The 15,212-nt window shown below is 41.8% G+C and overlaps 2 protein-coding genes across 11 annotated transcripts in view; one reads left to right on the top strand and one right to left on the bottom strand.

Moving 5' to 3' along the window:
* GAS6 (growth arrest specific 6) overlaps nucleotides 1-14,381 on the top strand; it is a 52,420-nt gene extending 38,039 nt beyond the window's left edge. For 2 of the 4 annotated variants that reach the window (XM_067295482.1, XM_013954179.2), the window contains 5 exons: nucleotides 719-891; nucleotides 1,725-1,953; nucleotides 6,012-6,155; nucleotides 12,728-12,822; nucleotides 14,310-14,381. In XM_067295482.1, the coding sequence (XP_067151583.1) occupies nucleotides 719-891; nucleotides 1,725-1,953; nucleotides 6,012-6,155; nucleotides 12,728-12,822; nucleotides 14,310-14,321 (653 nt within the window). In that variant the 3' untranslated portion in view covers nucleotides 14,322-14,381. The other 2 variants (XM_067295488.1, XM_067295493.1) reach the window with 2 other exon arrangements.
* Nucleotides 10,390-15,212, bottom strand: part of TMEM255B (transmembrane protein 255B) — a 91,884-nt gene continuing 87,061 nt past the window's right edge. For 2 of the 7 annotated variants that reach the window (XM_067295516.1, XM_067295504.1), the window contains one exon: nucleotides 10,390-11,099. In XM_067295516.1, coding sequence (XP_067151617.1) covers nucleotides 10,932-11,099 — 168 coding nt within the window. In that variant the 3' untranslated portion in view covers nucleotides 10,390-10,931. Of the gene's footprint in view, nucleotides 11,100-11,418; nucleotides 11,878-11,976; nucleotides 12,115-12,594; nucleotides 12,740-14,640; nucleotides 14,713-15,212 lie in introns of those variants that run through there. The other 5 variants (XR_010884006.1, XR_010884009.1, XM_067295509.1 and 2 more) reach the window with 5 other exon arrangements.

Here is a 15,212-nt window from a genome sequence, read left to right on the forward strand (position 1 = left end):
GTCCTCAGCACCTGCATATTTATATTCTTTTTTTTCCTACAAACAATAATCCTCTTTTGGGGGGGTTCTGTAGCAGTCAGCTTTATAAAGAACTTGTTTATTGGTCACAGAAACAGTACTGAAATCTTTCTTCGTAGCCAGCATCACTTTTTAAATTACAAGGGTGCTGGCTCAGTAAGAAAGATTCCAACAAGTTTTTAATTCAGAGTTGAACAAGTGAGATAAAACATCCCAAGCATTGGATAATTGATTATTAGGTAGTGACTAGGTGATCAATATGGGCTGCTTATATCCTTTTTCAGTTTAATACAGGCTTTTGTAGAAGTGTTTCTTGTGTGTCAGATTTGGACTTAGATCCCTCAATCATCTTTTGACAGTCAAGAAAGATGTAAAAATTGGGTGTCCTATCTTGCAGCAGTTCTTTGAATATGATGGATTGGCAGCCGTGGGAATATGAATCTCTTTGTGATTAAAAAGCTTAACCTTGTCATTTTTGACTTGAAAGGCAGCAGAATGTGGAAGGTAACAAGACAAAGCTGATGTCATTTTCTTTTCTGATTATATGTTCATATGCCCTGGCTTTTTTTGTATAAAAGAAATGTAGCAATCTCTCCATATGCTCATCCCATCTATCCTCTTCTCCAGGCAGAAATTACACTGACTACCATTTGAGCTGTTAGTCCTATGTTTGTCTTGCCACGCATTTCTTTTCCTGTAGTGCAACCTTCTTCTGGAAATGAAACCAAGACAAATTGGAAAATAGAAGTAAATGCTGTAATTCAACCAGCGACAGATACTGGTGTACTCTTTGCTCTGGTTACAGAAGAAGCATCTGTCCCTTTATCACTATCTTTGATTGACTATCACTCCACAAAGAAACTTAAACAACAGGTACAGACTTAAGTGTTTTTTCCAAAAAAGACACCTTGCTGTTTCCTAGGAACTCAGACTTATTTTCCAAAAACAGGCATCAGGTTTGCTGCCTGACACTCTGTGTGCCTATTTGCACTATCCAATTCAGAACATGGGTGGAGACTGAGATACTTGGCTAACACTGAAGTTCTGCTTCTAATGGGTACATACTAAGGACTACTAGGGAGCTCTTTGAAGATGTGGTCTGGGTAAAAGATGTAACTGGTCTCTTGAATCCAAGCATATTTTGTTACCTTTTTCTGGCATATAAGCTAATAATGCCATAAGCAAAGAATTTGCAATCTCTGGAACCCGTCAGTAATAGTCCCAAGGTAGTCAAGGAACAGGCTTAGATGTTACTTCACATGCTGTGAAAGGCCAGTTATAACAGAGTACAAGCTACTCATTTACTGATATTCATAAAATAGGGCTAGATTCTGCCATTACATGAGTGTAAATCAGGAGTAATTCCACTAAAGCCCATGAGCCAACTTTCACTTACACGAAAGCAGCTCAGACTCACTCTGTTTAGTTCCAGTGCAATATAACAAGCTCTTTAAGACCCACTAAGAACTCCCTTTGAGAGGAAAGTGGTCTTACTGTAACTAAGAAGCAGTCCCACTGGTTCAGTGGTTTTGCCTCTATGCAAATGAGCTCAGAGCATGATCAGCAATAATAATAAGGCCAGTTCTCTGGTGGCTCTGCAAAATCTTTGTAAACAAGGCCACAGTGGGCTCATCCTGGCCCTGGGTAGCTGTGGCTAGGTATGTGTTTCAGCTCACTCCCTTTTTTTTCTTTCTCCTGCTGTTCAGTTTATCATCTTGGCCTTGGAGAACACGGTTGTGTCCAGATTGGCAATAAATCTCTGCGATGAGAGGGAACACTCTGTGGACATCCTCCTCAAGAAGGATCAGTTATCCTTGAGTGTAGATGGGAAAGCTGGAGAGAGTGAATTAAGTACCTCAGAGCTAGAGGACAGCCTGTCCATCTTGGAGAATTCTTTGCAGTCAATGGTGAAGACCTACATGGGAGGATTGCCAGGTGAGCATCCAGGTTTGCAGCATAGAATACAGACTCCAACTCACCTTGCTGAGCTGACAGTCAGGAAATAGTCTCTGTGTTCATTAAACCTAGGAGCCTCTTTCTCTGTTTCTGCTTGAGCAGGCTTACCCTTGATAATTTTTTTTTTTTTTTTTTTTTGAATGATTGTGTCCTCCTGAGGACAGCTGGAGGCAAAAATAGAAAGAGGGGGTTTTGTTTGGTCAGCAATAGGAAATGATTTTTCTGAAGGGTAGCTATAAGCAGAGTCACTGTCTTAAACCTGTAAAATCCATAGGAGCTGTGCCATAGGCTTCTGCAGGGAGACATAAATGTTCATTACGTGAGAACGCATGGGAATTATGTCCTTAGCTTAAGCACTCCTCCTGAGGCGATCTCAGTTCTCATCTATGCTCCACTAAAGTCTTTGTATATGCCTTCAGTTTTGATAGGAAGTCTCAGAGTTGGCCCAGGAAGCTGTTTTGAGTGCTAAATGTTTCATGCCATAGTGCACAACACCTGCTCCCCAGACTCTCAAACACGCACATAAGGTTTTCTGCCCTTTTATCTCTGAAATCTTGCAGTCTGACTCCTAGATCTACATGATCTCCTAGTATATAGGTTCTTCGATGAAATGGCTAGTTCCAGTGACTTCAGGCAGTTTTGACTGAAGCTTGGGAAGCCCAGTGTGGTGATTTTCCCCAGCTGACATTCTCTTTGAACTGATCACACCAGTCCACAATTAATAACATGTTTCTTCCCAACAGGGGTATTTAGTGCACAAGCAAGGGGCTACCACAATTTTTAGTTTTTCACAGAATCACAGAATGGTTGAGGTTGGAAGGGACCTCTGGAGATCATCTAAGTCCAACCACCCTGCTCAAGCACGGTCACCTAGAGCACGTTGCACAGGATCGCATCCAGGCGGGTTTTGAATATCTCCAGAGAAGGAGACTCCACAACCTCTCTGGGCAACCTGTTCCAGTGCTCTGTCACCCTCACAGTGAAAAAAGTATTTCCTCATGTTCAGACAGAACTTCCTGTGTTTCAGTTTGTGCCCGTTGCCTCTTGTGCTGTCGCTGGGCACCACTGAAAAGAATCTGGCCCCATCCTCTTGATACCTTCCCTTCAGATACTTATACACATTGATAAGATCCCCCTCAGCCTTCTCTTCTCCGTGCGGAACAGGCCCAGCTCTCTCAGCCTCTCCTCATAGGAGAGATGCTCCACTCCCTTCATCATCTTAGTAGCCCTCTGCTGGACTCGCTCCAGTAGCTCCATGTCTCTCTTGTACTGGGGAGCCCAGAACTGGAAACAGTATTCCAGGTGTGGCCTCACCAGGGCTGAGTAGAGGAGGAGCATCACCTCCCTCGACCTGCTGGCAACACTCTTCCTGATGCACGCCAGGATACGATGGGCTGCATTGGCCACAAGGGCACATTGCTGGCTCACGGTCAACTTGTTGTCCACCAGCACTCCCAGCTCTGCAGAGCTGCTTTCGAGCAGGTCAGCTCCCAGCCTGTACTGGTGCATGGGGTTATTCCTCCCTGCCCCAGGTGCAGGACCCTGCACTTCCCTTTCTTGAACTTCATGAGGTTCCCCTCTGCCCTTCTCTCCAGCCTGTCGAGGTCCCTCTGAATAGCAGCACAGCCCTCTGGTGTGTCAGCCATTCCTCCCAGTTTTGTATCATCAGCAAACTTGCTGAGGGTTACATTGTCTGAGCAGGCCATTGTACAAGCAAGAGATGTAAACTGCTTTCTTTTAAGTAGCTCTCAAACACACAACAGAGACCTTCACAGCTCAAAAATCAGCCCCATTCTGTAACTCTGAGTTCTCTATGGTTAGCTTTGACAGTAGCTAGAACTAAATGTGAGCTATTGTAGTTATGGCCATTTAGACCAGGTTGGCTTCTCTAGATTTAGCTCCTTTCCCCCTTTGATCTGATCCACTCAGCAACAGAAATTTCTGCCTGTGGTCTGCTTTTGCCATTGAGAGGAACTCAATGCTTGCATTGAGAAACCTTGCCAATTCGCCAAATGAATAAACATTTTAGCACTTCAATTGAATTCTTCACTCTGGGTTAAATAGCTATACCAAAAAGTCAGATCGAATTAAGTGGGGGGAATCCTTGTTGGCTTATTCAGATTTTGATAACATTAGGTTATTTTTGTTTTTTCCCTGCTTTCTTACCCTTTGGAAAAAATAAAGTCACACTTAATCTCTTATTTCCATGTGCCATGAATAAGAAAGAATCCAGGGTTGAAATATGCAATATGTCCTTAAGTGTAGATAATATTGCAGACATGGAAGAAATATGTAGAGTTTTAAGAGATAAGAGGGAACATGTATACATTTGCTACCTTTTCTGTTGTATTTTCAGTCCAGGTTAATCCTAAATTACTTAATTTTACATGATGCGTAGGTATTTCTCCAGGTAATGTGTATACCAACCAGGTGAATGAGACTTTAAACAAGACTTTTGAGTCTTTACAGAACCACATTTCTGAGACAAATCCATTCCTAGTCATAATAGGAAAATAAATACTTGACCTGATTTGCAATTATAATACAAAGAAAATTTTTTTTTTGATAGTATCTTACAAATCCATCTCAAAGCCCACACACTTCAGTAATTCCTGTAACACATGTAACAACAATCTGCATGATCCCTTAGACGAGTGTTCAAGCCATTAAGTCAACACTGCCAACTTCTGAGGTCAAAGTTTAGTTTACATTCATGTGAGGTACTAAAACATTGATGCCCACTTCTTCAGTCTGAGCCCAGTTCTCTTAAGTAGGTAAAATTCGGTAAACAGAGGAGGGAATACGAAAGAGAGGAAATCATTTGTTTAAGCAAGTACGAGCCATTCCTGTAAGATATTAAGGAAGCTGAAGAAGTTACAATTTCTTATTGTGGCTTACAAATCCCACACAAACACTCTTTCTCTGTCTGCAGTCCCAGAGTCTGTCTGTCCTCAGTGTGAGCTGTGTTTGCTTACATTAGCTTTGAATTTGGCCCTGCATGTCTCCAGGCAGGACCCTTTAAATTACATAAATTCTCAGGCTAACAGAAGAACCTATTGTTCAATTTGTCCTTGCTTCAATGTAGAGATAAAGGGTTTATTTAGCTACCTGAATCACTCTGAGATTAAATAATCATGAGATGTTCATTGCTTTCCATTGCACAACCAGCTTGACTGGGTTGGCTTTGGGCTGTAAATAAGCTAATAGCTTTTGGAGAAGGTTAAAGGACAGACAGTTCATTTAAATGTTCCTGTTATGTTTTACTACATGCATTTTTGTTTCTTTAAGGTCAGTGTGTTTTTGATGTTACAGAAGTTAGTAATAAGATTGACTAATTTCTTCCAAGTCTTCTCATTGCTATTTGTTTTCTGCCCTTGAAACTGGTTAGAAGGACGTCATCAGTGGATTTCCCTAGAAAAAAATTATTCTCATTGGTCTTGTCAACTCAGTTGAAGTCTTTCAGCACCTTTCTGATGAATGCCAGCAACTGCCTTGTGCTGATATATAGCATAATAAAGGTGACTGCAGCAAGTGGTAAATTCTGTGTATGGAGAGGGCCTTCCTGTCATTAAGTTCTTGCTGTAATCTTTCAGCAAATATTTGAAAGAATAAGACTGATCATTAGAGGAAGGTTTAGCAGCTCCACTAAAGACAAAATAGGGGGTTCAGATATGGAGGAGGAGAAAACAGTGGGATGGAAAAGCAGTGTGAACACAGTGTTCATAGTGTGACGGGTGTAAAGCTGTGCTGCTGTGCAGCAGCGCAGTTTCATCACTGCTGGAGGCCTTGCACAGATGCAGAGCAGCCAAGGGTTCAGCTTGGGAGAATGGGTTGCTGTGTGGGAAAGCAGAAGGCATTCTTCCTATCTCTGGAAGTATGCTCCTGCATTCTTGTGAGAGGGGTCAGGGGAAGGAAGAAATCCTAGAGTGGAAAAGAGGGGAATTTGAATTTATCAAAGTTCTGATCATCTGAGTATGGTGGGGCAGATGTTTATTCAAAACAGGCCCTCAGAAATGTTTGTCTCCCCTTTTGCCCAGACGTTCCTGTCACTTCAACTCCAGTCACTGCGTTCTACCATGGTTGCATGACTGTGAAGCTGAGTAACAAGGCACTGGACTTAGATGAGGCTCTTTACAAGCACAGTGACATCACATCACATTCTTGTCCTCCAGTTGAGGCAGGTCAGTAGGTACCACTGCAATGCGAAAGTTTTATATTCAGAAACTTTCAATGCTTTTCTTTTTTTTTTTTTTAAAGATATAAATTATTCAGACCTACTGCACTGCGTGTATAGTTTCTCTAAAACACTGAAGTTATGTAGGAGCTACTGATCCTTATGTCAGATTGATTATTGAAATACTCCTTTGCTTTGATGTTTAAAGGTTGTAATATATTTGTAAATATTTCAGAAGACTAATGTTAAATAAGCCAAAAGTACAGAATATACCTAAAGTGAATGTTATGTTCAGGCTGTAAGAGACAGTTTTATGTGTAATGTGGAAAACCTGGTAATATATGAGTGTGGACTGGAAGAAAAATAATAATGCTGTATTATTTTTTATTACCAAACACTGCTTTCTGATTTACAAAATATGAGAGAATAAAATATTTACATACAACTTTTTAATTTACCTGTGCTGAGATTATTCTTTATTCTGAAATTTGGGGATAATGAGGCAGGCTGTGCCTGAGGTGGAGATAATACTGATGGGAGGGTTTTTTTCCTGTTTTATTTTTGTTTGGAGATTATTTTTATATACTTATGCCAGTATTGTATATCCTCCAGACTAGAGAGCAAATGGTTGCTGCTATTATTATTACTATTACAGTTTCTTTTCTTGGTACCACAGATGGACTCAGTTGTGACCTTTAGAAAAGCTCTTGGTTGACAGAAAATGGAAAACAAACTTGGATCAGCAGGAAACAATTAGAGGACTCAATAAGTTGAAAGCCATATGGGTCTTGCATCAATAACCACTGAAGCAAATGATGAGGTGTCAAGAATTGGGGAATATTATGCGGTGATGACATTTTTTTGCTGCTTAACTTTTGCTTTGGCTCACTCACTGTGAGCCTAAGGGGAGCACTGAGGTTTGAGACCGTGCACATTAGCTAGCCTGAATTGCAGTGTGGTGAGAATATGCACATAGGTTTACTCAGGAGAGGCTGTAGAACCGTAAAGTGCATTTAACTTTTGAGCTAATAGTGTGAGTTTCCTTGTGAAGCTGGGGTGGGCTTTGCTTAGCCTGCTTAGAGGCACTTAAAATTTTGCTTTATTTGGTCCTTATCTTGCATCAAAATAGAGTAATGAACTGAGAGACACATATATTCTTGTGGTATATTCTTGTGGTGGAAATCCCGATACTGAGTGGCTAAGGATATCCCGTGCTTCAGATGATTAATATGGAAAAGGTCTAATTCTGCAAGGTCTTTTATAAATTGTTCCTAGTCATTCTATATAATTTTTTTGCCTAGTTAAATACAGAGATCACAGATTAATTTAATAATCTGCACATAAGCCAACACCTGTGACCAAGCTGTGGAGATGGAACTGTCCCAGAGGAAAGGATGGAAGATGGGGAATAATACCCCAAACATCTTTGCTGGTAAGGATCACTGCTTTTTTAGCAGAGAAAAGGCAGCTACTGTCTTAGCCAGTAGACAGCATGACATCTTGGCTCCATATCATGACCAAACCAGTCAGCAGTAACACTGTAGGGCAGAAAAGACCAGAGCGCCCTGTCACTTTCAGCCACCCCACTCTTATACACTTGCGGAAGGACCTCTCAGAAGACTCTTCACACTCAGGTATGACCAGATATAAAGTTTGAAGGGATATTTGCTAACTAGACAGTAATATAAAGGGACAGGCTCACTGGTGGAGTGTGTACCCAGGAGAAACCCAGGAGTATGGGGTTTTCCTTTCTATGTTTTTTCTTTCTTTTACTTTTCTTTTTTCTTTTCTTCCATCTGAACATGAGGAAAAGCTTCTTCACTATGGGGGTGACAGAGCACTGGCACAGGTTGCCCAGAGAGGTTGTGGAGTCTCCTTCTCTGGAGATATTCAAAACCCGCCTGGATGCAATCCTGTGCAATGTGCTCTAGGTGACCCTGCTTGAGCAGGGGGGTTGGACTAGATGATCTCCAGAGGTCCCTTCCAACCTCAGCGATTCTGTGATTCTGTGATTCTTTTTTTTAGCAAGGGAAGTCAAGTTATCACTGAGAATGCTTTCTGTTAGAGTCGATGACTCTGGATCAACTTGTGATATGATGGAGAACCTAGAAAATGTCAGTTTAATATTTTCAGTGAGAGCAGAAATAGAAGGTATGTGGTTAACAGTACTTCCCCACTGTAGTGCTTCGTTTTCTGTTTGTTTTTCCTTGTTATTGTAGTTCTTTTCTAAAATACATCTCCCATCTTTTCAGCCTGGAGTAGGTCTAATGAAAACAGCACAAGCTTGGAAGCACTTAGTATTTTTTAAACCAAGTAGATGAAACAAACCCTATGTTAGACTTTGTTCTTTGCAGAGGAGGCATGCTAGCAAAATAGTCTTATGTCTGGCATTTTTGTGTAATTTCTGTGGTAGTTCCCCAAAAAATACTATGTGGCATAAATGAATCACAAATATGTCTGACCTTTGTGTTAATGTAAGTGGTATTATTTATGAGGCCAGAATTATTTTGGATACTGGAAATGTGAATCCTGTGGTACAATGTAGTACTCTGCAGTTTCAGACTTAATATTATGTGAATTAAATTGTTTAAAGAAATGGAATTATAGTTCTTTCAGAGCAAAAATTGCTCTAGGACTGTGCACATGTGTGCTTGTATGCATAAATACTTCGTACAGACCAAATACTTTGTACAGACCACAAAGAACCCTAACCCAAAATGTAATTTAGAAGAGAAGTCCAGAGTTTGTAAATCTGGAGAATTACAGAAAGGGGGGGCTTGTTTTGCATCAAACTTGATTGTTCTTAATACACTACAGCAGTGGCACACTGGAGGCAGCTGCTTCTATATACCATTTTGAGAAGATGAAAAAATTGATAAACATTAGCCCCTCCATTCCTCCTCAATCACTATGCTTCAGTCCAAGGGAAATGTTGGTTTTATTTTTGTTTTGGAAATAGTCTAGGTGGTCAACTCAAAGGGAGCAAGTCTGTTCCAGGCTTTGAGTCACTAAAGTGAATGCGGGTGGTTCCCCTGGTAGTATTCATAGTAAGCAAAAAGAAATAAGTGCGCATTTCCATTAAGTACATGATCAGGGTGATGTGTACTGTTTACAGCATACACTTGCACAGAACTAAGCATATTGGATTGATTAAATTCATGTTTAAACCAAAAATATGATGGCTCCTCTCTGACTTTTGTTTCTCTTACCAGATTCATATGTCACCTTTTTGATATCAGTGGCCTAAAACTTAGCATCCCAGAAAAATGTTTTTAATTCAACAGAGATTTTTATAGTCCATATAAACTAACCTCTGATTTTTATGTGTATTAGTACTGAATCTGCTTTTTATAAATAGGGGTACAGCGCATTAATTAAAAGAAATTTCTTGAAAGGTGGAAAGTATTATGTAAACGGACAATCATTCCAATCATTGCTCTATTTTCAGCTGGTTTGATGGTGTCACTTCCTTTCAAAGGAAACTGTCAAGTAGGTTGGTTTTGTTTATATAGGCTTTTATTATTTCATAATATGAAGTAGCTGCTTAAAAAGTAAATGAGAAATATGTTCCTTTCCCTGTTTTGCTCTTTGGCCTTTTAAGAAATGTCTATAGCTTCATTGCTGTCTAGACTGCGAGATGTATAGGGCAAGCAGCTCCACCCTTCCTCTGGGAGCAGAAAGTAGTGAAGGGATGCAGTGATCTGACGCATTTTCATCCTTGTGTAGCCACTCCTGCCACGAAATACGGCAGCCCCATGCTAAGAGGGATGCCCGCTAATGCGATGCACAATGGGGAGGGCATGCCGGAGATGACACTTCATTCCTGTAGATGATACTTTTGAAGGGGTTTCTGCTTAGCCTTGTCAAAGTATTTTTTAACTCTCAGTAATAGGAGAAAATTTAAAAAAAAAAATGTGAAAAAGAATTCTGACCACTCATCAGTTCTGTTTCAGTGGTTATAAAATTACTGGACCAGGTCCTGATCAGTTTAAATAAATAACTGGGATCAACATGCAGTGGTTTTGACTGGACAGGAATAAGTTCCAACACTAAAAAGTATAGATTAAATCTCTGTTTGGAAATTGCACCTTTAGCACACTGATGTGACACACTTCAGATAAAATAGTCCCAATAAAATTAACCTCTGTGTTTGGAACTTGAAGGAGGGGAATACTCGGTAGGATACTTTTCCTCTGTTCTTCAGTTTTCCTGTCTTTACACAGCCTTAGATACAATACAAATATACACAGTAAATTTTATTGTAAAATAGTTGCCACACTTTTTTTTTTTTATTGGTACAACACTTTCACCGAAAAAGGGTTATTAAATAAATACTACAAGGAAACAAACATCTGGTCTTTTCCTATGCAGAGTGATTGACTCAGAGCTCCAAACTACCTACTCAGACAACACAGACTAAAACCCCTCTATATTGGCTTATGAAAACAGAGCACGTATGCAGAGTGTTTTCTTCCTTTCTCCTCATGAAGAAAAGTTGCTCTGCAGTATATGGAGAAGGAAAAAAGTCACTCATGTTAGCCAGAAAGCAATACTGCAGTTGACTGCAGGCAAACTGAGTGGTGACTGGTAACCCCCGCAGTGATGTGCCTGCCCTTGTATTTCCAGGATTCTGCTCAGTTCACAGTGAGATATGGGTTAAAGCAGAGTGGCTGTAACACACTCTGTGGCAGGATCCTTGATCAGTCTGGCGCCTGCACTGCACAGAGTTTCCAAAACTTAAAAACAAAAGGAGCCTACCAACTACTTAAAATAACCCTTTGTTCTACGGTGCATACGGTGGAGGCTTTTCTCCAGGCAAGAAGTAAGTCGGTGCATAGAGGGGTGGAGCATTGGGGGGAAGACCGTAGCTGGAGCTGGATTGAGATGAAGGCTGAGTTTCTTCTGATAAAGAAATGTCAGTAGATGATGTTCCTGGAAAATTGCTGGCAGGCTGTATATAGACAAAGAAAAATACCTTCTTCAATAAAGGATTACAACCCCATTTGCAGCTCTGAGTTAAGTGTCTACCATGTACATATTATATAATAAGCCAGATGATAGTTAAATTTCTCATGCATTGCAGCACAACACTCACTGGAGTATTAAAGCATGTGCTTAAGTATAGTAGTTACAGTGTGTAGTGAAACAAGACAGATTACATCTGTAACCAAGTAATTTTTAATAGGCATTGTGCATACAGCTAGGCAATAGAACAGAAGAGGAATTTCTGCAACAAGGGATGCTCTGGCTTCCCAGGTGACTCACTGTACCTGTCTGGCTGATTAGGTTACATGTAGCTGCTAGTTTCCAGGCATCACTGTGAAGCTTAAATTATCTCAGTTACAGTACTTGCATAAATGCAAGGTCTTATTGCTGTGCCAAATGCAGACTCCTCTTAAGAGAAAATTTTACATGTAGGCATGTGTCCCCTTGTAAGTCTTTCACTTTGGCTGTCTCAGTTATAATGGGGTTTGGCTGAAAGAAGCACAAAAATAGACAGACTTAAGGAAGCAGCCCATGTTCAGTAACAAGCAGAGTTTGTTAAAAGGATGCATCTAGGGACTAATGTTCTGGATAAAATCCCACCACTACTTTAAACCAAGTTTTGCCATTGATTTCAGAGGGCCAGGATTTTTCACTCCTCCCCTCATATGCCAACACATGCCAGTCCATGGGCTTCATCAGAAGAGTTGTGTGCTCAGTTCCCCTCAGGTTCAGGCCTAAAGAGCCTGGAATTTAAAAAAAAAAACAAAGAATAGTAATCATGGATCTATTTCAAGGGAAATGAAAAATCTGGGTAAGTAAACACGGCTGTCTTGGGTACTTACCATGCAAAAAAAAAATAGTAGTCCTCATCTAGAGCGCCAGTACCAAGGCTGGTACTTAGCCTGTGGCCTCTCAGGCTGGCGTTCCCCATGCCGTGGTGCCAGCTTCTCCATGGGACTCTGGGTGAGCGGGGCGCAGCCCTGGGAGTGAAACCCCCACAGAGAAGAGACTGTTGTCCTGCGTTTGCGCCGCAGGATGACTGACTGCAGGGTTACTGTGTGAGAATGGGGACTTTGTGACAGGAAGGTTGTTCATGCCCTTTAACTCTCCTGGAGGCAGTGCAGGTATACTTAAGGACCTGCTATATAGATCATCTCCAAGAGTAGTAGCTGGGGCTTGGGGTTTTTTCTGGCTGTTGCTTCCCTACCCTCCCCACCACAAACTGCAGCCACCATTTCCATCTGTCTGTCTGGAATTGCTTCTGTAATGTGTTCTTCTTTGGCAGGAAGGACTGGCACCACCTTTACTACTGGCATCACCAGCAGCCCCTGCACAGCTATTCATTTACCCGAGCAGTTGGCAGGCTCATTACCAAGACTAGTTACAACTGAACTGTACCAGTAAAGGAAAAGTAGTAGTGTTAGCACATGCCATGGTAAATAAAAGAAATGCTGGCTTACATCTTTGTCAAAATGAATTCCTGTTGTCACTTTTTTCTTTTTTGCATTTTTCTGATTTCTGTTTGTGTACAAGGAAGTATGAAGTAAACTAAGGCGCTCCTACCAGCAGCTATGTGATTTTTTTTCTTTTAAGGCTTTCTTCACCCTGTTCCAGAAAACAGTTATTCAGTGAGATACTGGATTCAGCAGGGCACCAGGAACCAGTCTGGTCCATGGTGGGAGCGTCAGGTGAATATTAAGGTTCATACTCTGAGCTAATGCAACTTGGGGCAGCATGTATCCTGGGAGTGCTACAAGCCAGACTAACCCAGACCTGGGCGGGGGGATACATTCCCGGGAGGAGCAACTATGGCCCTTTACTGGCCCAAGGGAACACTGGCCAGAGAGCGAGGTGCATCTTAGGGTCCATTCTGCTGTACAATTAGGTTAAAAAAGAGCTGAGGCCTGAAGGTGAGAGGCCAGACTCCACATGGGCGTCACATGCACATGGTGCACACTGCCATGCTTGTGGCATTGTGTGCTGAGACTGGCCAACAGCATGTGCAGCACCACCCCCGCCTGTACAGGGCCTGTGCTGGAAGGGCTGCTCTGAGAGTGCCCTGGGAGCTGAGGCTCTGGCACACCTCTGGGGATCAACACAGGTTTAAGTGACTCAGCACTGCCAAGGCACAGGTGGCTCTTGGCCTACCTGAAAGCAAAACCTTTATGCTTTTGAGATGCCTGAGGGTGCCCTGCCAGACCTCTGTGACCAGGGATATGTGTCAGTCTGGTGTAGACCTTGGGTCCTGTGTGCATAGCTTGGAAACATGAGGCCATCTCAGATGCCCTAGCTTTAGGCAACTGAATTTCTTTCCAGGATAGGGTTCAGCTTCAGATTTTGATGTCTAAATTAAGGGCTCAACAGCACAGCTATTTAAGCTCACAGCAGAGTGACATGTAGGAACTGAATCCCACCCCAGTGGGTCAGTGCAAAGGCCTTTTGGGGTGCATTTGTGCTGCTCACTTCATAGATCTTCTTTAGGCTGAGATTATCCGTGTGTGAGAATTGCCTAGCTTGCTCTGTGGACTTGAAGGGTAGACCAGCACAGGTGAAGACACCTACACTGCAGACACCTAGAGCTCCATTCAGCTGCCCTTGTTTAAGTTCTAGTCTTTTTAGGATGCTATCGGGTATCCCAGGTGTCCACACAGACATGACACAGAGGCTGCAGGACCTGGGCCCTCCCAGGGCAGCAGCAGGGTCCAGGTGTGACCAGATGTCATGTCACACAGCATTAGATACCTAAATGCCAACAGCATTTACAGTTAGCCAGCATTTACGTCTAGCCAGGTGAATCCCAGGCCCTAAAGTCTGCAGTTGCCTTAAGGATCAGGAACAGCTGAGCAGGGGTTGTGAAGGCCTACATTATGCAGTTGTGCACTGCTTGGAGCATTTGGGTGGGTTATGAAAGCCTCCAGCCCTGTGGATTCAGTCCACAGCTCTCAAGTAATAGAAGTGGATGACATTTAAGGATCTGGCTGGTCCAAATCAGGCATGCTTCTTAGTTGAAATTACAAAAGGGTAAATGTAAGTTTATTATGATGGATTTTTTTTTCTACTTATATAACTATTCCATTATACTGATGCAGTAATTATTTCTCTCTGAAATGCATGCAGGAATACAAGCGCATGCAGGAAGGCTGTTTACTCTTTTTTTTTTTTTTTTTTTCCCCAGGAAAAGGATTAAGAGCTTTCCCTTTTGGAACCCAGTGCTTCTTGCTAACCTTTCCTGGCTTGGGGACAGCTGGTGATGTCTTCCTCTGACTGTTATGAAGGGGAGAGAAGACAAATGAACACACTTCTTAGAAAAAGTAAAAATCTAGAAAAAGAACTGACTTTATTTTGGAATGCAAAAGAATTTTAAGAAGAAAAGAATGTTAAGAATTTGGGGTGAATATAATGATGTATTTCTGTTTCTCAGTGGATGCAAGCCTAAACAAACAGTTACAATTGATCCTTACGATTACTTACATGCATCTCTTCAGCTTAATTCTTTCTTTCCTCTGTTTTTAATCCCCTTTTCTCTCTACTCTTGGCTATGTGCTAATCGAACTCTGCAGAACAGCACAGCTTTTCAGCTAAAAGTAAACAAAAAAAGATCCCTGAGTGTGCCTTTTTCTCCTCTCAACCAGTGATCTCCAAAAGTGCCTGGCCCAATTTATATTAATAAATAAGATGCACCAAGGACTGTTCTCTAGCCCTGAGACCAGCTGACACAGCACGTACCAGTTCCCTACAGGTAAACTCTTGCCACCAAGCCAGTGTGACTGTACGTAAATGACCTATTGGGAATGGTCCATCATCCTTGCTGTCTCCTGACCTGGGTGCTGCTGGAAGACTGTTAGATGGTCGGGGCCAAACCCACATCAGGCACGTGCTAACAATCCCTGGTGTGGATGATCAGTTATTTACCCAGAATAGATATAGTCCAGATACAGATGTGGGTAGGTGGTCCACAGCTAGTCCACGTTAAATGTGCAGTGTTTTCAATTAAAAAGGGTTACAAAACATGCAGTACCTGTTGGTCTAGCACTACACAGTCAAAGAGAAACAAGTCATTAGGTTGAATTAAACATCC

The sequence above is a fragment of the Apteryx mantelli genome, chromosome 1 (assembly GCF_036417845.1).
Source record: "Apteryx mantelli isolate bAptMan1 chromosome 1, bAptMan1.hap1, whole genome shotgun sequence".
In the NCBI taxonomy this organism is placed as follows: domain Eukaryota; kingdom Metazoa; phylum Chordata; class Aves; order Apterygiformes; family Apterygidae; genus Apteryx; species Apteryx mantelli.